The 26,236-nt window shown below is 34.4% G+C and overlaps 3 protein-coding genes across 6 annotated transcripts in view; all 3 read left to right on the forward strand.

The window, feature by feature from the left end:
* The first annotated feature begins 314 nt into the window (after positions 1-314).
* LOC116163210 (activin receptor type-2A) lies at positions 315-11,148 on the forward strand. Of its 3 annotated transcripts, none has more exons than XM_031477068.1 (11): positions 315-702; positions 753-955; positions 1,008-1,167; positions 1,221-1,357; positions 4,081-4,086; positions 6,024-6,182; positions 6,232-6,454; positions 6,500-6,701; positions 6,752-7,007; positions 7,056-7,230; positions 9,746-11,148. In XM_031477068.1, the coding sequence occupies exons 1-10, from the start codon at positions 627-629 to the stop codon at positions 7,224-7,226; spliced, it is 1,593 nt and encodes a 530-aa protein (XP_031332928.1). In that variant the 5' UTR covers positions 315-626; the 3' UTR covers positions 7,227-7,230; positions 9,746-11,148. The 3 variants fall into 3 exon arrangements, with proteins under 3 accessions (XP_031332928.1, XP_031332929.1, XP_031332930.1); XM_031477069.1 differs by having other exon boundaries at positions 9,756-11,148; XM_031477070.1 differs by lacking the exon at positions 4,081-4,086 and having other exon boundaries at positions 316-702.
* Positions 11,149-13,195: 2,047 nt separating this feature from the next.
* On the forward strand, positions 13,196-15,804 carry LOC116162870 (E3 UFM1-protein ligase 1 homolog). The gene is made up of 3 exons (XM_031476614.1): positions 13,196-13,423; positions 13,474-15,566; positions 15,613-15,804. The coding sequence occupies exons 1-3, from the start codon at positions 13,350-13,352 to the stop codon at positions 15,738-15,740; spliced, it is 2,295 nt and encodes a 764-aa protein (XP_031332474.1). The 5' UTR covers positions 13,196-13,349; the 3' UTR covers positions 15,741-15,804.
* A 142-nt stretch (positions 15,805-15,946) lies between these two features.
* Positions 15,947-26,236, forward strand: part of LOC116162871 (monocarboxylate transporter 10) — a 25,664-nt gene continuing 15,374 nt past the window's right edge. Inside the window, exons 1-2 of one of the 2 annotated variants that reach the window (XM_031476617.1) lie at positions 16,167-16,398; positions 20,366-20,525. The gene's annotated coding sequence lies outside the window, so the exon portion shown is untranslated. The other variant, XM_031476618.1, reaches the window with a different exon arrangement.

The following is a 26,236-nucleotide window of genomic DNA, read 5'->3' on the forward strand; positions in this document are numbered from 1 at the left end:
CAATCAATTTGACAGGTCGTTTGAGGGCATAATGAGATGACAATCCATTATGCCCTCTCATTATGCCCTTGGGCGTAATGGACTGCGTCATATATCACATATGATAGATATAATTGACATATAATAGGCAAATGAAAAATAAAAAATGTAATGATCTTATCAAAGAGTACCCCTCTTTGATCTTATTTTAGTACTTATCAAAACAGTGTTTAGATAGATAGGCGCTGTATTGCAGGATACATCGCTCTTAGAACACCCTGTATTTTCTTTGGTGCCCTGATTTTATTTAATTAGTTCCGAGGTTTGGTTGGCAATACCTGCAAGTTGTATTTTTATGTGTATTTTATAGTAAAAAATAATTGTTGATATGTGAAAGGCAAAAGTTTATAAAATATTACAAGTTTTTATTTGATTTCGCAGATTGGAGGAAACTTATTTTGCTTTTGTACCGTTTTCGGAATGTAGAGAGGTGAAGTATGGTCTAATAATAGCAAGAAATGCGGACGTTTGTGTTTTAAAATACGTGACCTGGGACAAGCTGTCTAAATGTTTGTGTTTTAAAAATAACACGCAAGAAAAAACTTATAACCTTTTTGCAAATTTAAAATTAGACTACCGAATTTAAAATGCGTTCCTTATGTACTTTCTATCAAGAGAAAATCTATTTTATAATTTATTCGTTTTTATTTTTAAGTAGCTTTGGTAAGATGAATGCATTCAAGCAGGCCCTTTTCATTATACGAGAGTTTTAGTGAGAATGATGAGCGTTTCTAATGATCGAATTACGACCCGTTGCGAATTTTATAATCAGACCATGTGTAACGAAGCAAATGGTGATGGAGGGAGGAGTTGTACAAGAGAGGAAGAATGCGAAGCTCAAGGTGATGGTAAACGTAGTCACTGTTACGTTGTATGGAAAGGGGATGAGAATGGGAACCTAAATCTTACATTGAAGGTAAAAGGCGAACACTAGTATAATTAAATATGTATTTCTTATCATTGCGTAGGGATGTTTCTTGAATAACGAAGATTGCTATAATAAAACGGCATGCGTAGAAAGAGCGCAAAAACCAAAGAACAGCTATTTGTTTTGCTGTTGTGAAGGAAACATGTGCAACCAAAATTTCACTTGGGAACCAGCACCCACAGAACCAACCCCTGTTAAAGGTTTGTATCGGATTGCACTTCATTGGCCAAAATGTGAGCGGTCTATGTTTTAGCGGTAAACCCAGTTTCAAATCAGATGGATAATATTTATCTGCCAATAGGGATAGTTATGATTGCAGTTCTCTTGGGGGTTATTGGCGGTTTTGTAGTTTATTGGCTTTATAGAAGACACAAACATGTTTTTAATGAGGTAAGTATCAAATGTTTGTTGCGAAGATTTCACATATTGTTTATTTATTGGTTGTGTAATGAATTGTTTCATGTAAGTAGCGCATATTGTTCAGTTTTGTTTGCCTGTTGGGCGGTGGACCATACCAGGAACATGGAATAAGTGTTCTAAATAAAGTGGATTCAGCGAGAAAGCTAAAATTTTTAATTAACGCTTAGGGGAGTTCCCAATAGTATTGCGAGAAATGGTATCATTCTCGGTATTATTGGATTGACATCTTCAATGAAAGGGAAACACAGCAGTTCTACGGTTGAAAGTTGTTGAAAACAATCCTTATGGCTTGTTTAAATGTATAGAACAATAGTTACCAATGACACCTAGAAGTCAGCAGTTCTCAACAGATTATAAATATTAGGTACATCAGTTAACGCATGTCTTTACATGGTAAAGTTAGGGCAATTGTATGTTTGTAAAATGGGCTATAAACATTACGATACTCAAATGGTACGTAATACATATAATGTAATGATATACAAATATGCACAAAATAAGCTACAAGTATTATCGTTATCATTTTCACTACAATAAGCTTTTATTTACCTGAGAACTTAATTATATCATCAGATTTCTACTGGTACCATAATACTAATATTACATAATACTAATTATTGTAGTCAATGTTAAAAGGGATTATTTCAGTGATGCATGAATTCATATGGATTTATTTCGTGTCGATTATCAGGTAGCAATTCAATGAATAATGTACAGAATTTCATGTTTATTTGTGATAAGCAGATATTTATAATTGTATATTATTAGTAATGTTATAATTGTAATGTATATGTGTCCAGCATTTCCGATGTTTTATTATAACAATTGGTATAATTTTTTCCTGTCTAAAATTTGTAAACTAATCAAGTTATACAAGCATAATTTTGTATCGTAATTGATGTACCTAATATTTATATTCTCTTGAGAACTGCTGACTTCTAGGTGATTGGTGTCTATTGTTCTATTCCTTTAAGTAAGCTGTAAGGGTTAGGATTGTTTTGAACAATTTGCGACTGTAAACTACGGTTTTTCGTACGTCTGGCCTAGCGAGAGGTCTATAGGTATAAATACTTAACTACGCATTGTGCGCGGGTGTACCATCTTGTTAAAACCAACAGTTTCGAACTTTTTTTTTGTGTCCCATACATTGTATTTGTAATAAAAAAAAACTACTCAATATACTAAGTATGTACTCTTTTTTCAGGTCATATAAAAAAATAAAGTTGATGATTTCGCTGTAGAGCTCAAATAGTGGCAATGAGAAAGTGTTATTTTATTTTTTTGTATCTATTCAAATAACATCAGAAAAAAATAAAAAACTAATTTCGGTTTTTCTGGCATAACTGTAACTGTGGAAGTATTTCGAATTTTCTGATTTTCTTTACAGTTACAATAACCGTAATAACTCCTTAATTGCGCAACTTTCCCCCAATTTGATCATCTTCATAATTATCTTCTAGTCTCCGAGATCTCCAAGATAGAAATCCTTATCTTGGACACAGTGCTGTGGCATATCTTTTAATAATTTAGTTATTTGTGTTCACTTCTTAGTCGTGATTTCAGCGTGAAATAGTCAAATATGGATGGTATAAAACATACAGTTAAATTGAAAAATGTACTATAATAATAATAATAATAATAGAGATTTATTGCCCAACAGAACAGACATTCCAATTACAGGACAATACATAATAGTTAACGCGCAATTATTTAGTGTAATAAGAAAAAAGAAAAAGAAAGAAACACAAAAAAAACTCAAAATCTTAACATAACTAAACAACAAAATAATTAAATTCATATTTCAAAAAAAAACATACTACTAACTATGAACAACAATATATACAGAATATTAACTCTGTAACATTGTCCTGTCATTTTACGTTTTATTTTTAAATAATCGCCTTGTTGTCAGTGTTGTAATGCCGAAAGTAATTTCTGCCGAGATGAAAGCGTGTATCCAAAGATGCTTTGATGAATATCAAAATGCATGTTTCATGTCAATTAAAGTTTTAAAAGTTATCTAATGATGATGAGTAACTTTTTCAATTACATGTGTATTTACAGTAGTTTAGTAGGCAAGATTATTTTTTTACAGTGTTTGTTACTCAATTTTATGATACGATGCTTATGTTCACCACATGAGGCGCTTTATAAGGGCTACGTAAAGGCGGGAATATAGCAAGATTTCTCGCGCGAGTTGCTGTTGGGTAGCACTGTCGAGATGTATATACCACCGTAAGTTGGACGTACAGTGGTACTTACACGTTTACACTATCAGACAGCAACTCTTGCGAGAAATCTTGCTAGAGAATTCCCGGCTTTAGGTAGCGCTCTCGCTTCGCCTGATGAATGTAAGCAATAACTATAGACCATCTATAGGGAAGATTACCTTGTCTCTGTTTTACCAATTGAAAGATGTTTGCATATAGTAGGATTTTCCTTAGTTTGCGTATGTTAAAAGATCTCAGTACAGAAACCAATTTCTCTCAATCAACCTTTATTTGACATATGCCAAGTCAAAGTGTCGCATGTCCTTATTACTTCTTGTGTCAACATAATATTGCATCAAGTAAGCAAAATCATTTGCAATCACTGTATTGACACAGAATTGATGATGTGCGCGCAAACAAAGGAAAATCTTTTCTCGCATTCTGTTATCTAATTGATGTTTTTTCTTTTTGGTGCTTTCAAAGTGGGGTGTAAGTATAATAATGTAATCTTATTTTTGCAACGAGAATTGAAAAATGACATTTGAAAGTTATATTTACGTGTTACAACAGTGTTGTCGTTGATGGTACATGCTTTCTTTAATTTCTTTATATACAATTTTTTATATCGCAAATGAATTTAAATAGGGTCGATTACAATTATCCTTGATTATAAGACAAAAAATGACCTAACATTTATGTGAAATTAAATAAATAAACCCAGTGCCGTTTTTAGGCATGGGCCCGGGCCCCTGAGGGGCCCCTAACAGTTTGTGTGAAGGAAAAAAAGTTTAGTGCAAAATCTGCCGCCTTAAAGTAAATGCAGATTTAAACAAAATTAATGCATAGAGTAAGGGATACCGGAAATTCTAAAATCCTGCAGATCGTGTATACAAGGTGGTGACTTGCGTAGCGCATCATAGGGATTTCAATGTAAAATTTATAACATGCGATTATTGGCTCCCCACATTATTTTAGAGCAAAAATGTAGTAAGGTTTTTTGTAGAAATTATAATTTTTTTTAGTTTTCCATTTTTTGCATAATAAAAACGGAAAATTGGAAAAGTAAAACCCCCATCTTTTACAATAATCTGTGATGCCATGGAATTTTATAATACAAAAGCTACACCAATATCTGTCATGCCATGGAATGTCTGCATAAAACAAATCGAATTCTATCAAAAAGTCGATCATAAAATCCATTTCGAACTGCTGCTAATTGATAACTGGATATCTTTTTGTTTTAGAAAATTCCATGGCATCGCAGTTTATTGAAAGAGATGTGGGTTTTATTTTTCCAATTTCCGTCTGTATAGGTAAAAAATTGAAAACTAAGACGGCGTAAAAAATGTTGTCTACAAAAAACTTTAATACATTTTTGCTCTAAAATAATTTGGGGAGACAATAATCGCATGTTATGAATTTTACATTGAAATCCCTATAATGCGTTACGCAAGTCACCACCCTGTATAAGGTTACCATTTAGAAAGTTAAAAAGTCCTAATAAGTGATAAAAATCCTAAAGTAGGGTATTACACTGAGGTTTTGCCCATGGGTAAGACATTGACTTTACAATTCAATAAAATAAAAGTCCGGTCATTTTCGTCACAAAATGCAAACATTGTGCCGTTTTTATTGAGGGTAAGGAGGGCCTCCACGAACGAATGGCCCAGGGCCCCGAAAAACTTAAAAACGGCACTGAATAAACCACTGCAATTTCCTTACAAGTTTATCATGCCCGCATATATATTTGGAACAGGAAAGTGGTGGGAGTGGGACAACTGATTTCCATGTATTCTATGTCCTAATCTTGGTGTTAAGAAACGAGATTGGTTAAGAATTTTCACACTACCCAATAATAAACGCGGCCACTATGCAGCCAATCAAATGCCTTGACACTCAGATTAGAAATAATCTGGCGTTCGCACTAAAATATTTTGTTGTGTAATAGTCCCTAAGACTACCTTTTTCTCGAATAGATACATCTGTATAAAATATTCAAATATTCAGTATTTGTTAATTGCAGATGCAGTTTTCAGATCAATTTTGCCTGTGCATGTTTTATAAGATTGACTTGAATTATCTATTTCTAGTTGAGAAATAAAAGTAAATTGCAAACAAACTGTTAACCAGTTTAATGTATCTATTGCACTCAAACGCCGAATTCGGACAATGGCAACAATTTTTACTTACCCACTTCGCGATGGGGATATTGCAAATAGAGTTCTGTGTGGAATCAAATGCCCACGTGGACTTTTTGATTGTTCCTGTTTTGGTTATTCATTGGTGTTCTATTATATTCTTCCAAGTATTAAAGAAGAAAGCAAAACCAACTCAATGATAATAAACCTGCACATAAGAATGTTATGCAAATCATATTTAGCGCTTGAGTGATAATAAATATTTGAACACAAAAATATATATTTCAGCTGCCAAGTATGGAACCTCATCCTCGTCCCCCACCTTCTCCATACCTCGATTTAAGACCTATACAGTTGGTGGAAATAAAGGCACGAGGTAGATTTGGTGCTGTTTGGAAGGCGTATCACAAGACAGAAGAGGTCGCAGTGAAGGTGTTTCCCATACAGGTAACGTATTTACAGGGGTGTGCGCACAATAAAATACAACCATTTTTAGGATAAACAATCTTGGTTATCGGAGCAGGAAATTTACAAGCTGCCGTATATGGATCATCCAAATATACTTCAGTTCATCGGTGTCGAGAAACGAGGCGATAATCTTCAGGCGGAATTTTGGTTGATCACGGAATATCACGAGAGAGGTTCTTTGTGCGATTTTTTAAAAGCCCATACTCTTACATGGTTGGAACTTTGTCGAATTGCAGAGAGCATGACTATGGGTAAAATATGCCACAATAATTTAAAAATTAACAGATTTTATTCAGGTTTAATGCATCTGCATGAGGATGTTCAGGGAAAACTGTCGGACCAGCTGGTAAAACCAGCAATTGCACATCGGGATTTTAAAAGTAAAAATGTACTACTCAAAAATGACATGACCGCTTGTATAGCCGATTTTGGCCTAGCTTTGATATTCTATTCGGGAAAATCCTGTGGTGATACTCATGGTCAAGTTGGCACGAGAAGGTACAATTTCACACTAACATGGGGTAATGATACATCGTACCAATTTTTAGATATATGGCACCTGAAGTACTGGAAGGAGCTATTAATTTTACATCAGACGCCTTTCTACGAATTGACATGTACGCATGTGGATTAGTTTTATGGGAACTTGTCTCAAGGTGTACTGCGCAAGATAGTCCTATATCCGAATATAGATTACCGTTTGAGGAGGAGGTGGGACAGCATCCTACACTGGAAGATATGCAAGAATCAGTTGTTCAACGCAAAGTACGACCTACTATTCAACAAAATTGGCGAAATCATCCGGTAATTTATTGCAATTAATTGGCTACGTATATAAATCTATACTTTCAGGGATTGGCCGGCATTTGCGATACAATGGAGGAATGTTGGGATCACGACGCAGAAGCTAGATTATCGGCGTCGTGCGTTATGGAACGAGTTATCATGCTGAGACGATATCAAAACACATCTACGGCGATGCGTATAGAGAATGACAGTCCGTTGAAAGAGAATAATATGTAGAGATGTGAGTTGTAATTTATATATTTTTAGCAAAGTACTAAAAGTATTTTTATGATTTTTTTTGTTGACACCTATGCAGTGTGGTTGGTTTATTTACTTTTAAAATTCTACTGATTGAGGTAAATACAGAAACATTTGGTTGCACTGGCACATAATAAGGTCATACACGATTCCATAAGAACCTTTAATTTAGGTTGTAATGTGACTGCAGTTAACTTTGTATCTTCCCTAATTGAAGATCTTGAGTCTGATTGGCGTTTTGGAAATGTCATTTATTGTTTTCTTTCTTTTTCTGGTAATGGTAATGCCAATTGGAAACAAAATCTATGAGTTTGTGTTTATTTACTGATGTCACGTGTGTGTGGATATTTTTCAGATTTAAATGAAAAAAATTGATTTCATGATAAAATCAGACTTGATATTTTTGACTTGGCCAGTGAGAGGAGCTTGCAGTTGGTAAATAGATTTTCAAGAAAAATCATTGTTGGTTTGTTCAGCCTGTTTGTAACGATCACTTATTTAGTCAAATTTTGAGTCCTTTTTTACTTTAATAAAGATAATGCTATCCTAAAAATGTCATAAATGACGAAACTGTATGTAACATTCCATAATATTGTCAATTTTTTAGTACCAGTAAAATGTAAACATTTACATAAGCTATGTTATATTAAATCTGGAGACTAAATATTTATCTTCTGTAAACTAAGGTCTCGATCTACTGTCAACGTATTATAGTGAACTTTAAAAATTAATATAAATTTATTTTTAAATTTACAAATTCCTTATAATCTGTCAAAAGTTACAAAAAAATTGAGGGAAAAATAGGACAGGTTCTAAACATTACAAAAATAGGACAACTTTCAGTTCCTAAAGTAACTACCAAAAAATTGATCAAAGTTGTTGTATGAAATGTTCAATTTTTTTGTTCCTAAAAAAATTATTTAAAAATTGACTAAATAAGTGATCGTTACAAACGGGCTTTAGTGTGACACAGCAAATTGAGTTTGAGAATAAAATTAAAGAAAGGCGTTTTGTTTTGTTTTTTCATTTCAGAAAGGCTAAGTGTGTCTGGGTTTTGGTTTTAGGCAAAGTGCGTACCCAAAATTATTTTTTACACACACTTTCAAACACATTATCTTGATGCTGAAAGGATAGGTACATCACGTGCATATTTGATAACCACATGTGTATGATTTAAAGATGTTAAATTATTTTTCTGAGGCTACATGGATTTTAATCAAAATATGTCAAAATCGTTTTTATGCACCAAGTTCGTTGGAAAAAGACAAAGAGCATTATCTCAATGACCAAAACATGAATTTGATCTATTTTTGGCGACACATGGATTTTGATCAAAGCATATCAAAATCGTTATTCTTGCACAGATATCACTGGGAACAAGATTAGCATTATCTCAATTACCAAGACCTGAATTTGATGCAACTATAAAATGTATTATGTAAGATTAAAATAAATTGTCGTTAAAAGTGATTGTAATACTGAGGATCCTTCGATATTTTGTTGTATCGGTTTATTTTTGATGCACTTTGCCTCAGTATTTGAGTTTACCGTTTAATGGAAATTATTCTGTTGGCCAATAAACTCTTATTGGTATTAGTTATTACTATTTCTGTTTTTTTTATTGACTGCATAGGAATGCCTGTACGACACTTCCTGTAAAGTTTTATATTCAGTCTGCTCTTCATCATTTTACAAAAAGTATTGTAAAAACTCAGAAATTGTAGATAGTACCTATCCAGCTAACTCAAATTTCACTTAGAATTCAAAAATGCAAAACAATATGTTGATGTTCTCAGTTAAAAAAAGTTTTTAGCTCGAGGTTCTCGTATTTGCACTAGGCCGGTTCTACAATTACAACTATTTGAAGAGTACGATATTCTTGGAATAACCGCCATAGCGACCTGTATTCTATTGGTTGATGCAATGGTAACCAACATTACCATTGACGTTTATTTCAGGTATAACTTTTTCTAGGTATACATATATTACCTGCATTGTAGAATCAGCCCTTACACATTGAATTAAGGTGGGAAGATGAGAAAATTTACTGCCCATCCAACAAGGAGTGCATTTTACCACTCTTTCAAATAAATTTGCGGATAAATAAAAATTCGTAAACTTCTTAAAAATGTCAGTCAAAACCAGAAGACATATAATTTCCTGTTCCTTTACCCTAATTTTTAAACCTAAAATTGCTGTTCAACATTGTGAACATTCTTGACATGTCACATTATTGTGACGCTTTGCTGACACTAAACATCGACAAATTTCTAGATATAAGTCCCGTATATACTAAATTTATATAAAATTTGGTTGAACATTCAATTCGGTAACCTTAAGTGAAGTTTTTTTTTACAAGTTAAACAAGATTCTTGATTATGAAGTGATGCATATTGCAACACACAACATCAAATTTAAGATTTTTAATTAAAATTGGTTTATGGTTGTTTATTGTGTGTACTGCTTCTTGCATGTATTACCTATCAATATAATTTTAGTTTATTTCAGTTGCACGAAAGTCTTGTATCTACAATGGCCTGCAGCGCAATGGCAGCATTGTGTCTTAACCACACTTGTCTACTACATAGAAATGACCACAATGTATTGTTAATTTAATTGAAACTAGTATTGTGTTCATAAAACATATGATGCCAAAATGACTTCTAGACTATAATGTGGGACGTAGTTGTGCATAGGAATTATTATTACCGACGTGCCAAACAATAGAACTGATTTTTTTTATAGATATCTTAATGGAATATCGTTTACCTGGATCATTTTTCTCTGTTTTGCCTGTGGTGGTTGGGACGCTTTTGTAATATATAACTTGCAGATTAATTACGTTTGTTATGAAGGATACAACACTAATATATTGCGTTAAATTGGCGTTTCCAAGTAGGTTTTATGTATTTTATTATTGATCATAAAGGGTACTTTACACTTTGCCGACAGTTCTGCACAGTTCAAAAATAAGGCAAGTGTGTATAGTATCTCAGTTGTCTTTGTTATTATGGTTTGACTAGTTGCTCAAGTTTTTTTTTAATATTGTGGAATACCATAGAGCAGAGAATCTGTTTAGTGTTTGCTCGTTTGCTTGATTGTGGTCCAAGAGAGCGCTTTGAATTAACTTAAGTAAGCGGAATAAGCAGCTACTGTATTGAAGTGAAATTAATTAATGAGTTTGACTATTATTGGAATTGGTTGACTTATTGCACACTCTCCAGTTTAGGTCATTACTGGTTCATTTTTAGTCGCTCGCTCCCTACAGATTGATCACATGGAAACTGTTTCCTGTAGTTTTATAACCACAACTGACAAGTCATACGCTTTCTAATGAACAGTGCAGATTTTTAGTAAGAGGCAAACAAATGACTGTACAAACCATATCACATGGAAATAAAAAATATTATTGTTGTATCTTTGAAAATTGATCTAAATAAATAATTTTAATAAGAACGTAAGATTAATAGTGTAATGTACAGTGTATATCGGAAATCTTTTTTACAACATAGAAAAATATTCTTTTACAATATTGTGCCATAGTTAAATATATCGTAAGTAGGAGTTTAAAACAGAAACTAGACAAATTAAATGAACTTGTTACAGTCCTACAAAATTGTAATTCATAGTTAAATATTTCAAAATGTAAGAAAAGTTGAAGATGATGATTTGATCCATCAGTTCAGACGTTATTAATATGGAACTTCTATGGTTTTTAAAGTTAATTAAAACAATCTAAATACATAGTTCGCAATGTTCGTATTTCAATTACTTCTTTTGGTGATTCAGCACTTACCGGTTATCAAATGCAGAAATCTTAAACTAATATTTATTCTGATTAGTATTGTATTATTATCATTAGATTATGGCAAACATTGAAATAGGCAAGATTATTGTAAAAGTAAATAATGTAGGGTTCTGCCAAATAGTGTTATGAGTCTGTTCAATTAAGAGAATTAGTTTTATATTGTCTAATTTAAAAAATGTATATAAAAATGTTTGTATTTAAGTTTACTAAATAAGTACATAGTGAAGCATATTTTTTGAATTTAATTATCATTCAAAAATTCTGTAAGTTTATCTAAAAGACTGATGTAATGAATTGGACATATAAAAGTATACTTAACGAAATATTTTCATATAAGTAAGATTTCATTAACAAATTTTGGTTAATCAATTTGATCTGTATCATAAATAATAATTCAGTAAGTTAGAATTTTTATTATTTCATAATGTAAAGGTTTGTTAAGAGATGTTGCTAGTTCACAACTTTTATAACCATTTTTCAGAAAATGATTTGTCATTTCCTAAAGAGACATCCAGTAGTAGTCTTCCAATTAATTCGTCTGCTGTATTTAATGTGTTCCTTTTATTTCTTAGTTTGTAACACTTGCTGTGATCTCATTTTTGTCTAATATCATGTGTATATATTCGGATAAAATTAATTGTTCATAAACGATATTTCCGTAAAAAAAAGTAATACGAAGATATCTCTATTAGAACCATTATTACAAATATTAAGACGCTATCGAAAGTATATAATATACCCATTATATTTTTGTTATACAAATGTTAGATGTGACTGTTCTGAAGGACACATTAAATTGTTCAAAAATTACTTCCGAGTGCATAGTTTTTAAGTTTATCCTATGCAACTACCTCTGTAATTTTAATACAATTATTTTAAAATGTACTCGCAAAAATTAAGATTTTGTTATTAATGCATGGTAGGTTTTAATGTGCCGTAAATAAATTTGATCATTTCATTTAGAGAGGTACACATATCATACAATTTAGAATTCACAAACTGTAGGTTTTTGTACTACTGTTATTTTGCATTCTGTGTGTTCATACCAAGACATTGCAGTAGAGGAAATTAAACAGGAAAAAAATGTTTTCTAACCTGTTGCAATATGTAGATTCCAATGAAAGATTCACATGTAGATCGATTTATATAAATTTTGCTATCCATTTTGTGTATTCTTGAATAGAGTAATTTTACTGAAATGAATAGTGTATTTGCGACACCAGTCGGTATACCTATTTTATACAATACTGATTTTATTATCTTATAGCCAAAATGTTATATTTTTGTTTGTATTAATTGTCTTTGTCTTTTTGAAATGTTTAATAAAATGTGGATTGATTTATATGTCGTTCCTTTCTAATAATTGGAGACCTTTGAACCTTAATCAGAATGCATAAGTCGATACTTGACTGATTGCCATTATTGAAAAAAACTTCTTTTGAAGTGTGTCCACATATTTTATATAACTAACTAAACATACTGTTAGAGCGCTATAAATACCACATGGTCCCATAACAACTTTTAACCTAGTGTGTATGTAACAAAAATATAAGTGAGGGTGAGTTAAGGCCTTTTTCGCTAGCATTCGCGCTGGCAGTTCGCAGTTCACTGAAGATAACGAATAGTAAATTAATCCTTGCATTTATATCAACGCTCGCGTTGCCGTTCACGTTCCGTTCATTTACGCTCGCGTTCAAAGATGGGTTAAGTTTATGTCCGCAGTTCGGCGGAGTTCGCCGTTGGCGAATTGACCAATGGGAAAAGAGTACCCATTTGGCGCGCAAATTAGTCTCAAAGTTGTTCGTTTTGGCCATAGACATAACTATTCCGTAGTAGATGCGTTGCACTCAATCTTCTAAATTTGTCAGATTGAGTTGAAGTATTGTATCCGAACGAATTTCAACCCGCAACGTTTATGCCGCATATTATTTCGACCGGATCTACAAAAATCGGATACATCCTCAGTTACTTCTTACTCTGAGGATACATCCACTAACCACTACGTTCATACGGTGTAAACGAGTTTGTGATATAGCCTTGTAAACTCATTGGGAAATATACTCCTAAACGCACTGTACATTATCACAAACTATAGAGTATGTGTCGAGACATTAGACACTGACATTTAACATGACATTTTAAATACATGTCATAAAAACTCATAACCTTTGTGTCCATATGTTAGGATGGAGTATTAATTATATATTTCATAAACAATTAGCTTCTCTATCTTTCCATTGAAATTTGCACATACAATTTATCCACAGCTTAAATCCTAAAATAAAAACACGACAATGGCTAGTTGGGAAGAAGTAAAAAGATTGGCAGCAGATTTTCAGAAGGTTCAACTAAGTTCTACTACTCAAAGGTATATCTGCGAAATTCTGAAAAGTTTATATTAATTGTGTCCATTTTTAGGTTATCCGAAAGGAATTGCATTGAAATTGTGTCATGGTTAATAGACCGAAAGTTGATCGATCTGATATTTACAAGTGATGGAAAGGAGTACATGACCTCATCGCAGTTAGTTCAGGATATTTTAGGAGAATTATATATACGTGGCGGAAGAGTGAATTATGTAGAATTATCAAAAACGATTGGCGTTGATCTAAGCCACATTACCAACCATGTACCGGAGGTGACCCGTGGACGTAAAGATATATATTCGATTCTTGGTCAGTTAATTGATACATCTTACATAATAAAAATAGCGGGTGAAATAAATCAAAAACTCATTCAACAAGGTCAAATAAATATTGGAGATTTAACAATACAATACGATTTACCTGCAGACTTCTTACAGCGTAACGTTGTCGAGAAATATTTAGGCAAGCTTATCCATGGCGAACAAGATAAATGTGACCCAAAGATATTTTTTACTGAATCTTTTATTTCGAGAAGTAGAGCTAAGATTAGAGGAGCTCTGATGGCATTAACTAAACCCACTGTTGTTTCTGTAATTTTAAACCAAATCGAAGTAACAGATAAGTTATTTTTTTCTCTTTTCGATCAATTGTCGACGTATGGCTTCTTAACGGGACGTACAACTTCTGCACAGTATGTACCTAATGTATACTCACGATCACAAAATGAATGGGTTCAAAATTTCTTTAAACAAAATGGATATCTCGAATTTGACGCTTTAATTCGTTTAGGAATAACAGATTACAAAGGATATTTAAAGAAACATTTTGCAAATGAAAATGTTGTGACTCTTAAATCGTCTATTATATCCTTTCAACTTATCGAAAGAATCGAGGCAGATCTTGAAGAATGTATAAGTAGCAAATCATTTGTGGATTTACAAAGTAGTCTTCCAAACTTACTTGATGACGAAGACATCAAAATTATCATAGATAAAGTGGTTACTGGACAGAGACAACGTAATATTGTCATATTAGATAATTTCTTAATCAGTAAGGCCTTTATCGATATCATGGCAAAAGATTGCGAGGGATTTCTGCAAGATAAAGTGAGAGATGTGGTCAAATCTGGCAGTTATCAACAATATCTAACAGACTTGCAGGTGAGAACCACCAAATCGAGCAAATGCGATGATGAAGAAGTAAAGGTGGATAAACGAGAGGAGAGACGTAAGAAAGCGGCCAGTGGCAAAAGCGGTGGTGGAGCACAGGGTCGTGAAACGAAAACCAAGTCAACTAAGAAACCTACACGGATTAAAAACATTCAGGATGATTCGGATGATTACTTTGAAAAAACTGAAAAAAAGGTAGTTTTGGAAGTTATTTCCGCGAGTGATGTTCAGAAGTTAATCGAAAGTAAAGTTGAGGAAGAAGGTTTAGGTGAGATACTAGAAAGTATTGTTAATTATCTCTTGCAAGTATTAAATGAAAGTGGGCTAGAAGCTGCTGCTAAACTGTACGAAACGACCATAGCAGATCAAACAGCTTCTCGACGTCACACCCATAACGATGTACAAAATAAAGTTAACGCATTACTTGGAGATGTACGATTATTTGAAAAAGGATTAAAATGTTTTCCTATAGAGGTACAAACTCATTTATATAAGTATTTATTGAAAACAATTTGTTTGGATATTGTTAACGAGATTCTGAACTATGTGGCTTCTGAGAAGGGTTTGAATGTTGAAGCGGAGAAACTGACAAACGAGCAAAGGACTAAATTCATAAATGATTTAACACCTGATTACAAAAATGTTTTGCAAAATTTACTGAAGACGCTTTCGAATCAAAGTGTAGAAGAGTTTACTGCAGCTGTTGAAATCTGTTTAACAGAGTGTAGTATGATCTTAAAGAAAATTGACAAGAAGAAGGATAAATTGGTCATTTCAAATCATAAACACGCATTACTCGAACAATTAGATAAGTGTGATGATTCTGCATTGACTTTACATTTGGCGAGTTTAATTATTTTTGTGACGGTGACACAAAACATGCTTCATGCAAGCGGAAGACATGTTTCATCTATTCTCACTTATTTAAAGCAATATCTCGGCGCTGACCAATTTTCAGAACTCTCTTCGTATCATGGTGGGTAACTAGGCAATAATTTCGTGATTTATTAATATTGTTCCAGATTTGGTAACCATCATGCTAAATGGAGGCTCCGAGGCTGAAAGTGCAAAAGATCAACTCAAAGAAAGGATGCCTAGTATCAAAAAAATTGCAAATGAATTCAAGAAGTCAGTATCTGACAAAAGCTAATACTACCTGTATTCTGTACATAAAATTGGAATGTAATAAAGTACTGTAATTATTGGTTTTAACACCTGCAGAATTGTTTAACAAGTCGTTAATATTGACTTCCTTCCATTTTTTTATATGGGAAAACGCTGCCACTTCTATCGTACCAAATGGGTTATTGTGCAATGTTCAATTTTTCACCTTATTAAACATGTGAAAAGTGAAACACTTACCTATATAAGTGTCCAAAAGCGGATCCTATAGTCGATACCATAGATAGAGGAATTACTATGTCAATACCCCTCAATATCTCATCTGATGTCACACTTCTGCATTACGAACAGCTGGATGTTGATATGACTACTACAGTTTCCCAGGTCTGTTCTACAAAATACCAAGATACGAAACAGGAATCACGAGAAAGTTGCAGTAGAGTAAGTTTCCTGTTACAGCATGTGTAGTGTCCTTGTAGGTACCTACTTCTGCGAGCTGTAACCCTGGATGGCAGGCTATTTACAGATCTCGGAAATCGTTTGTTATCCCCAAATGTTGACAATCGAAATTGTTGAATATCCGGCATCCGACTGGTTATTGCGTTACTATCAGGTATTTGACCATATAGGTACCGGATATCCGTTTCATCTCCGTGCACGTGCGGTCAAAGAAAAACTCCAAAAAGGTAAAGGTTTTTAATTAAGTTATCAAGTTGTCGCTTTGCAGGATTTTCTAAAGCTAAAAAAGATTTGAATCTCGAGGTACCCATTCGACACGACGTGGCAGCACAATTTATTTACTATTTGGATTTTACGGATTTTAAAACATGCTGCGACCTCTGATGTTTAATAGCTGACCTATTAGTGATGTTGGTTGCCTAACTTCAGAAATGGTTCAATTTTTTAGGGCATTTCCCCAAAAATAAAAATTAAATGCGCTATTGTGGCCACTTTGTCCGTCCGTCCGCTTGTTCGTTGAGACGTTACTAGTTCTTTATCTTAAGAGCTATTGTACTACTTTTTTCGCTATTTGGTTCGTTATGGTGTCGAAGCTTGCACTAAGGAAGGAATTCTGCGTTTATTGCTAAAAAAGTTATTGTAAAAAAACCAAAAAACCGTTTTTTTCATGTTCCATAATTTTACACTTTTGCCGTTTATTAACGATCCTAGAGATCGTTTATAATTTTGTATTGCTGTCTGTTGTCTGTTTGTTGGTCTGTCCGTCTGTTCTTTTGTCTGTCTGTCCTTCTATCTCTCCTTGTGAACGATAACTTTGGTTAGAAATGTCCGATCGCTTTGACATGTCCGTTTATAGTTACTGAATTGCATGAAATTCAATATGGGCATAGCTTTAGCCATATACAACGCAATGCCAACAGTTGAGTCGAATTGATTCAAAATTCACAGTGCCCTTTTCGCATCTCGACTATTTATAAACCGAATTGCAAACTTTTCTATTTATAATAGCTATTTGTGTATTAAGAGCGCAAAATGATATATTGTCGATTGAAAGAGACAGTTGACGCGTGACGAAGGAGCGCGGCAATCTCTTGAAATCGACAATCAATTTGCGCTCGAATTACACACAAGATTTTTTCTACAATCGAGCAGTTCACATATTTCCAGAAATTTAAATTTTTCACTCAAATCATTTTAATCTTATGCCCAAATGAAAGATGTCATTTACTCGTTGTCATTGGATACTCTGAGCAATGCATATTTGATTTATAGTTAATAATTGGGAGAGCGAGCGTTTTTTCTATTTTGTCGCTTATAAGCGACAAAGTGACATTCCTCGAAAATTATGACGTTTGCGTTGTCAAATACGAGCGCAAATGCCTACTTTGGATATCGATTGTAGAAAAAAGTATTTGAATGAAATTTGATACATAGGCACTTGGAATAAATGAAAATCAAACGCCAGTTTCAAAATATGGTTTTGAGCATGCGCAGTGCCAACTTTTTGATCTATGGAAGCATTTAAATGAAATTTGATACATATGCGCTTGGAACAAAGGAAAATCTAACGTTAGTTCCAAAATTTATATTTGCGCATGCGCAGTTCCAACTTTCTTATTTAGAAAAGCATTGAAATGAAATTCTTCTCATAAACTGAAATTGAAGTAGCACGTCAAAAATGGATTGCACATTTGCAACGCTATCTTTCATATTTGTGGCTGGATTTTTACGATTTTAACAGAAGTTGCATCTTACAAATGGGAAATGAATGCAAGTGGAAATGCGCTTTTTGTAAATCGTTTACGATCACTTTTTAACTTGTTTTAATTCGTATCCTGCCCTTAAGAGTTGTTAAGGGTACCACCATTGAATAAAGATTTATTATTAAATGTTACCAATCATTAGAGCGAAGCGCAGCGGAACGGATTTTATTTAAAACATAGTTTTAAAGAGAGTGCGCACACTTGTCGGAAGCGCAGCGATCGGCAGCGCAACGAAGCGGCCTTTTTCTGTTTCTTCGCATAAAGCGGAAATTATAAACGCATCTTCTTCATCGGAGGACACAATTGTTAAATGAAGATTCGGATAACAGATGACAGAGTGCCGCGCCGCGTCGCTTCGGTGCAGCGCTCTCTATGTGCGTATAGGTACGGAAATGCGCTCCGCGGCGCTGCCGCTGTCATGCGCTTCGCTCTAGTGAGCGGTACCTTTTATGTTGTTAAATGTTATTTTCATTTCTGTAGTTTTTAATGGCGCTCCCATTTTTTGCTTCTGGAAGTTATTAGTTCTTCCCACCGTAAATTGAATTCAAACTTTCGGAAATTAATTGCCATTCTTTTTGCCATCTTTTTTTAAATGCATTGGTAAAAAAACTACCACTGCACAATGCGGGTCGGGCTTTCATTAGGTCAAACAACAAGTTTTTCTGTTTCGCAGAGGCATAGGCAAGACGTTTATCGTTTCCCATTAAAAAAACCGCAGCGATAAATACGAGACAACCAATTGGTAATGAAATGAGCAGTGCTCCGGGTAATGATGATTCACGTGGAAAGCACCACATGATCAAAAGCTGTGTTCTGATTGGCCTCTTTTATGAATTGAGGTACGATTGCACTCCTAACGTGCGATACCCGTTTGCTCGATATCACTTCATGTTTAGAATACCAAATCGAAGGATACGGTTATCGCATGCGATATGTTCATGCGAAATATATCACGTTCAAAATTTATCGGGAATAGGTACTCGAGCATACGGTCCCTCAGGCGTGTCGAGCTAGGAATTAGCGCCAGGATTACGCTCCAAAACTGCAAGTGTACCCCAGCATTAGTGTAGGTATTTCAAAAATTAAGGAATGGTCTCTTTAAAAAAATTCGGCATACCGATTCGGCCTAATATGAGTACACCTACGCTACATCTTTTGGTCATTAGCGATACGTATTTATTATAATCGCTCAACATGAAATATTTCCATTTTGTACCTACGTTTATGAGATGGGCATGATCACTGATCTAAATAATTATAAACAAGTTCAAAAAGTAATCGTAAACGATTTACATAAAGCGCATTTCCACTTGCATTCATTTCCCATTTTTAATATGCAACTTCTGTTAAAACCGTAAAAATGCGGCCACAAATATGAAAGATAGCGTTGCGTAGGTGCAATCCATTTTTGACGGGCTACTTCAATTTCAGTTTATAAGAAGAATTTCATTTCAATGCTTTCATAAATAAGGAAGTTAGCACTGCGCATGCGCAAAACCAAATTTGGAAACTGGCGTTACATTTTCCTTTATTCCAGGTGCCTATATGTATTAAATTTCATTTAAATACTTTTATAAATACAAAAGTTTGCAATTCGGTTTATAAATGGTCGAGATGTGAAAAGGGTACCTGTGAATTTTGAATCGATTCGACTCAACTTTTGACATTGCGTATTATATGGCTAAAGCTATGCCATATTGAATTTCATGCAATCCAGTTCATAACTAACGGAGATGTCAAAGCGATCGGACATTTCTAAACAAAGTTAGCGTTCACACGGACATATAGATTGGCAGACAGACAAAGGAACAGACGGACAGACCAACATACAGACGACAGACAGCAATACAAAATTATAAACGATCTCTAGGATCGTTAATCAACGGCAAAAGTGTAAAATTATGGAACATGTAAAAAATGGTTTTTTGTTTTTTTTACTGAAATAACGTTAATTTGCTAATAATAATCCGATAAATAGAAGCATTTGTGGGCAAGTCATTTAATATGCAATTAAGCACTAATTAATCAGTAAAATAGTTTAAAAGCTGTGTGGGTTTTGTGTTTATGTATCAATATAAAGCGTTTAAACCTCGGTTTAAACTGAACAGTCTTACAGTCTTCAATCAGAGTTACGTAAAATATTTGCAATGGTAAATGAAATCCGTAGAAAAAGATTTAGTAAACAATGAAATGGTTTCAACATTTGCTTTTGCCTATAATTATACCTTTTTCGTAAAATGTTTATTTATTGTTAATCAATATCAATATAAGTATTATCTTTACTTATCTTTGTGTTTCTGTTAATGTATTGCCAGGTGTATTGCTTTTTAAATTATGCATTAGTTAACTTGATTACCACTACAACCTATTTAAACTCCCGCGAACATTAACATTTTTTTCCCCTATGTTATTAAATCCACGTTTGCTCCAGAAATGTGACCCAGATGACGTCATGCGCACAGTCGACGAGCTTTCGTCCCTGGATCTAGCATACCTGCATACCGGTGGTGTATTGCGATTTGCCAATGTATTGTCTGGCGATGATATACGCGTCCGGATTGTATTGGGATATTGTAACTCGTAAACTGAAAGTAAGTTTCAGATCTCTTGGTGGTTGTTTGATGTTTTGTAATTGAACGCAAAATGCGGGATTTGTTTATTCGGACACTGTAGCCCAATTTCTGTTAGGTAGGATTTTATTGTTTGATTTCATGTTTGATTGTAGAATAAATGTTATTTATAAAAATGATGCAAGTCGTGGGTTCATTCGCTCCCTTTAGCGAGTAAAGTAAAGTCTCATGCTCATAATTACGAATTTCAAGAACGGATTGTCGGAGAAGGGTAGGTACTCACTAAGGGCGATTGGGACGTCTGGGAGAAATATATATTCATTGGTGAAGTCAAAACTTTAACAGTGCATATCTGGACGAGAAATATCTTGAAAACGATGTGTCCAGGGACGGTTTTATACCTCTACTCAGGAGGGAGGGGGGGGGGGAAATAAAAAAGCTACAGAATTTCAGATGCAGAGGTGCACGGGAATTTTTTTAAAGTAGCTTTGACCCAATTTCAGCTGTTTTTTTGTTAAACTATCTATTGCCGCATTCATTTCCGAATACTGACGAAGTACAGAAAAAATATGAGAGTGTTGTGACTGTTAAGTCGGTGATGCCGTCGGTCGGTACCATCTTGCTTCGCTACTTATTAGATCCAATGGAGTTTCTTATTTCCTATTGTTGATCTTATGAAAGTTTTCATTAGTTTCTGTTTAGAAAATATAGTGTTAGTGCGCTTTTCAGACCCACGGGACACAGAGTCATCCCGCGTTGTGAGTTTGGGCTTGGGCAAAGATAATACCTGTATTACCTTCGTTTGGTCGTGGGATTCCTCTTTGTGTGTGGCCCACTGTGTTGGGCTCCATTCACTCCATAGCCAGATATGTACGTTTTAGGATGGGTAAACTTTGTTGGTAAACCCATTTTCATAAAAAATCGCTAGAAATTTGGTTGAAATGTAATTTGCGATTGTATTGTGGTGATGCAATTGACCTAGTAAAGCATATCAAAATAAGTTTCTTCAAAACATAATTTATCAACAAAAATGCAATGCGAAATTGGATAATTAACATCCAATATACTATCGCTATACGTGCGATATCGCTACTATTTCTAGCAATACTTTTACTTTCTGTTCTTAGCAGTAGATTAGGTCATTAGGATAATATTATTAAGCCAATCTTACGAGTGAGTATTGCACGGTCAATAACTGGAGTTTGGATTTACTCTGAGCAGTCGTATCGTAGTGAATGATAGGAGTAGGGGGCCAATACGGTTTTTAAATTAGAATTACCGCGCTTATAATTTATTTATATCTAAATAGGACTACTGTTGAAACGCGATCGAGCTCACTTGTAGTGCTTTACGTTGGTTATTATGTTACATTACCGTTCAAGTTTTTCGTAAATTAAAAACACGTGTCCCTCGATTTTATTTGCCTTAATTATTCATATTCGCCGATCAGAGTTTAACGATGGATGACGTACAGAGTACGTTAATAGACAACAATTTAAATGTTAAATCGATGCAAAATGGTGTTAAATCACCCAAAAAACTTATTGAAAATTCTGATCGGTCGCAAGTAATACCACCCGATGGGGGTGCAAGAGCTTGGATGGTTGTGATTTGTTCGTTTTGTTGCAACGGAATTTTGTTTGGAATTATTAATTCTAGTGGAGTTTTTCATCGAGAATTTTCAACATATTTAGAAAGTATCAACGATACCGCCGCCTCTCGTAAAGCAGGCAAGTACCTACCTATCTTTTTTTATAAACAATTTAAAAATGTATTGTAACAGTGAATAGATCACTATGCAAGACAACAAATCTATTTCATCATTCTTTGCAACTACTGCATTTTCGCTCATTTTTCAAATGTAATTTCATAGGATTTTTGGAGTAAAGGTTTCGGGTTTCAATTATGGTAATTTTGAGTAACGGGATAGGTACATAGGTACATAGGTACCTACTGATTATCATTGTGCGGAATAAAATTAGTTCCAAAAAATTTCTTAAATGACCCGGGAGGGTTGCGCCTTGTGGTATTTTACTTTAACAATCTGACCATGCTTAGTGTCCAATTTACTCTCACTCAAATTTACGTTTTTCATAAAATAGTATGCATTTCTTCCTTGACGGTTGTAGTGAATCAGAACCGACTAAAAATAGATAGGTAAAGTAGGTATAAATAACTGCACATTTTTTTAAAATTTCCATTCCATTTTGATTGTTAAAACAGAACTTTGTAATATGAATTTCTGAGCACCCTGATGTGTATAGATTTTTGAACAATTGTTTCATATTGGGTAAATCACAGGTATATTAGCTTCCCTGCGTTAGCTAGGCGGCTACTGCGATCACCGTTTTTTGGACATCATAAAATGTCTTTTTTTTCCGTCTGTATGTATGTGCGTACGTTCGTACGTGCATACGTTGGCAATTTTCCGAGGTAACAGCTCGACGGATTTTCTTCAAATTTTGGATTTGTATATTAGGCATACTGAAACGAAAAATAACGAACCGAACCGATATTTGAAAAAAAAATTACAAAAGTCCTCGTATGTGCATCGATGAGACTTCAGCGCATTTTTGGCGTGACGGATCAGTATTGCATTAGCAATCAGTATTTTATCAGAAAATTTTAATTATAAAATAAGGTTTATGCAAACATATATTTCTTTATTAATTTTCACGAACTCTAATAATAATTGGACGATGGTATGAACAGTACGACTCGTAAACCGAACAATCAACAGTGTAGTTGACCATTTTGCCAAAAACTCCGTCAATTATTGTTCCGCCATTCGTTGTCACTGTTCGGGGAGAGATGATCACTATATTGAATTTCTCTTGAAGAAATTTCTCTACCCGATTTCCGACAGTTAATGGGAAATTAAAGTCTCCCATAATCAAGACGTCTTCAGTTGCCTCAATGAAATCCCCGATCTCCGATAACGCTGCAATCAACAAGTTGTTGCCTTTACTAGGAGCATCAGTGGTTCAAATTTCAAAGAAATATCTCCATAAATAAGAAAGTTGGCATTGCGCAGTCACTGCGCATGCCTACACATAATTTTTACTATTTGCGAAATGTTTACCTTTACTAGAAGCATCTGTGGTTCCAATTTCAAAGAAATATCTCCATAAATAGGAAAGTTGGCATTGCGCAGGGACTGCGCATGCGCACACATAATTTTTAGTATGTGCGCAATGTTTGCCTTACTAGAAGCATCTGTGGTTAAAATTTCAAAGAAATATCTCCATAAATAAGAAAGTTGGCAATGCGCAGTCTGCGCAAAATAGAGAGTGCAATAAAACTGTCTGAAATGGGCAAATATAGACCATAGCAGCTATCAATTAGCGAAAACCCGAAGTCTCTAGGTGTCCCAGGGGCCGAGATCTCGATGGAACGGACGGACGGACGGGACGGGCGGACGGACAGACGGAAACACGAGCACATAAGCGTTACCTCAACTTCGTTGTGTTACGCTAAAAACCGCTCAGACCTGGATACGATATTTTTAACCAAAATTATACCACAAACTGTAAAACTCATCACCGTGTTATGATTTTGATTAGTTTTCACCTTGAAGTAGTTATCCTAGATAAGTCATATTAGTGACCGTAGTTAGGCAATGCCAAAAGTATATTTTATAAAAAAGCCATTCCTCTACGTCAATCGGATCGGCTTAAAATCGATATACGCACGGACAAGTTTTCAAGCGGCGTTAGTTATTTCGCAAATTCTAATTAAACGCAACCACTACGGGCTTAATGAATGTCCATTGCGCCAATAACTCGACAAGACGGAGATAATGCAAAAAACCGGACCTCTCTACGATGTCTAGATCAAAAGTTTTTCAATCCGCCCAGCCAGCCAGCCAGCCAGCCAGCCGGACAAAGTGAAATGATAAGCTCCTTTTTGTTACCAAAAATGCGCTAAAAATTTGGAGCGCCGCAACGGCATCGAACTTTTTTTTTCAAATAGCAACCTAAAATTTTTATTAAGTTATTCGAAAGATCTTATTTTTCTGTGTATGTACAGCTTACAAATATTGTGCCAGGTGTTATTACAAAAAAACTGAGAAAAAAAAATGTCAAATTAAAAAAACTAAAAACATTTCTAAGGTCATTGACAACATAATGAGGGTGTAGTGCCATGTTAAGGGATAAGTTGTAAAATGTCATTCTTATTCTTACGTCAAAAGGAGCTTTGTGTTTACTGACGTTAGATAATAAATGAATTATTGGTAATAAGTATTAGTAATAAACACAAACAACAGTAAAAAAAAGCGAAGACGTTAAACGGCGAAGAGCGCTTTTTGGTCTGAGGGGAGCTAGGAAGCTTTTCTGTCAAGAATTTGACTCACTTTTTATGCAAATCCGAGCGCAAATCATGAAAACAATGTTTTCTGTTTCAGCGATAAAACACTCCTTCGCTATAAAACAATAATGAATTACTTTAAAAAAGTTTTTGAGGCACTTAAGCTTTACTGAATCACTTTTGATTAGCTCGGATTAGTAGGTAGTTTTGTTAAATGCTATGTCGATACCATAGTATTCCTGCTTTCGTGCTCGGGGAGGGGGGGGGGGGGGAACTATGTCGATACCATAGTATTCCTGCTTTCGTGCTCGGGGAGGGGGGGGGGGGGGGAGGGGGGGTGGAACATAGAAAACATGTAGTACGTACATAAAAACAACGAGAAAACGTAACAAAAATTAAATGTTTCATTTTATTGTTTCCCTTGGTGTGGAGACCAGTGGATATTAATGGGTTCCGTGTGCTGGTATGATCTGAAGGACTTATTATCGTTTCCATGTGATTTTTATCCATTAATTACAAATAATCCAACAATATGTAGGGTTCTGTAAAATTTCTTTGTGTGCGGGCGGAGAGGATCTGACGCTGCGGTCAATTTTTTGGTTGATACATAATTTAATTTTTTAACTTTGACATTTTTTTCTTCATTTTTTTGTAACAAATCTTGGCACAAGATGATATTCTTGCTATGTCAACTCCTGTCTTGCTCCTAAGTTAGTTTCCGCCGACTTCGCCGCCGACGAGATTTTATTTACAAAATCGTTACTTACGAGGTTATTTACTTAAAAGTCAGGAAAATGACACATTACTGGCGAGGAAATATTGAAGTGCGAGGCCCCTTGGGGCCGAGTACTTTAATTTCCGAATCAAGCAATGTCATTTTACTGACGAGTGTTGTATTAAATTTTACACGAAATCGTATTTTAATATAAAATTTTAATTTTCATATAGAACTTTTGATTAATGTCAATCTGTCAGTGTGACAAGAGTCACTATAGACATTTAGCAATGTAACAAATGCGGCCAGTAAAGTGACGTTGCGGCCAGTAAAGTGACAAGCGGCAGGAAACGTAGTCAGCTCTGCCCCTGTCATGGAAACTAAAATTTCCTGACAGAAAGTAGGCATGAAAATGAAGGTTTTAGGACGATTTTGGGTAAAATACGATTTCATTTTTTGGGGTAATGGGACGATTTTGGGTAAAATACGATTTCATTTTTTGGGGTAATGTTTTAGAAGCTAACTTTTTCCATAAATCGCTTGATCGGGGGTAAAATAATCAAACAGATAGCGCAACAATCGGTGCCAAAACATAAATCTTTAAACCATCGGTATTTTCAGTGCTATAAACTTAAAAAAATAATCCGAACATTTTGTACCTATATAAAATATTCTAAATTTATAAAATAGTTCTTTACATATTTTTTTT

The sequence above is a fragment of the Photinus pyralis genome, unplaced genomic scaffold (assembly GCF_008802855.1).
Source record: "Photinus pyralis isolate 1611_PpyrPB1 unplaced genomic scaffold, Ppyr1.3 Ppyr1.4_LG2, whole genome shotgun sequence".
NCBI lineage: Eukaryota > Metazoa > Arthropoda > Insecta > Coleoptera > Lampyridae > Photinus > Photinus pyralis.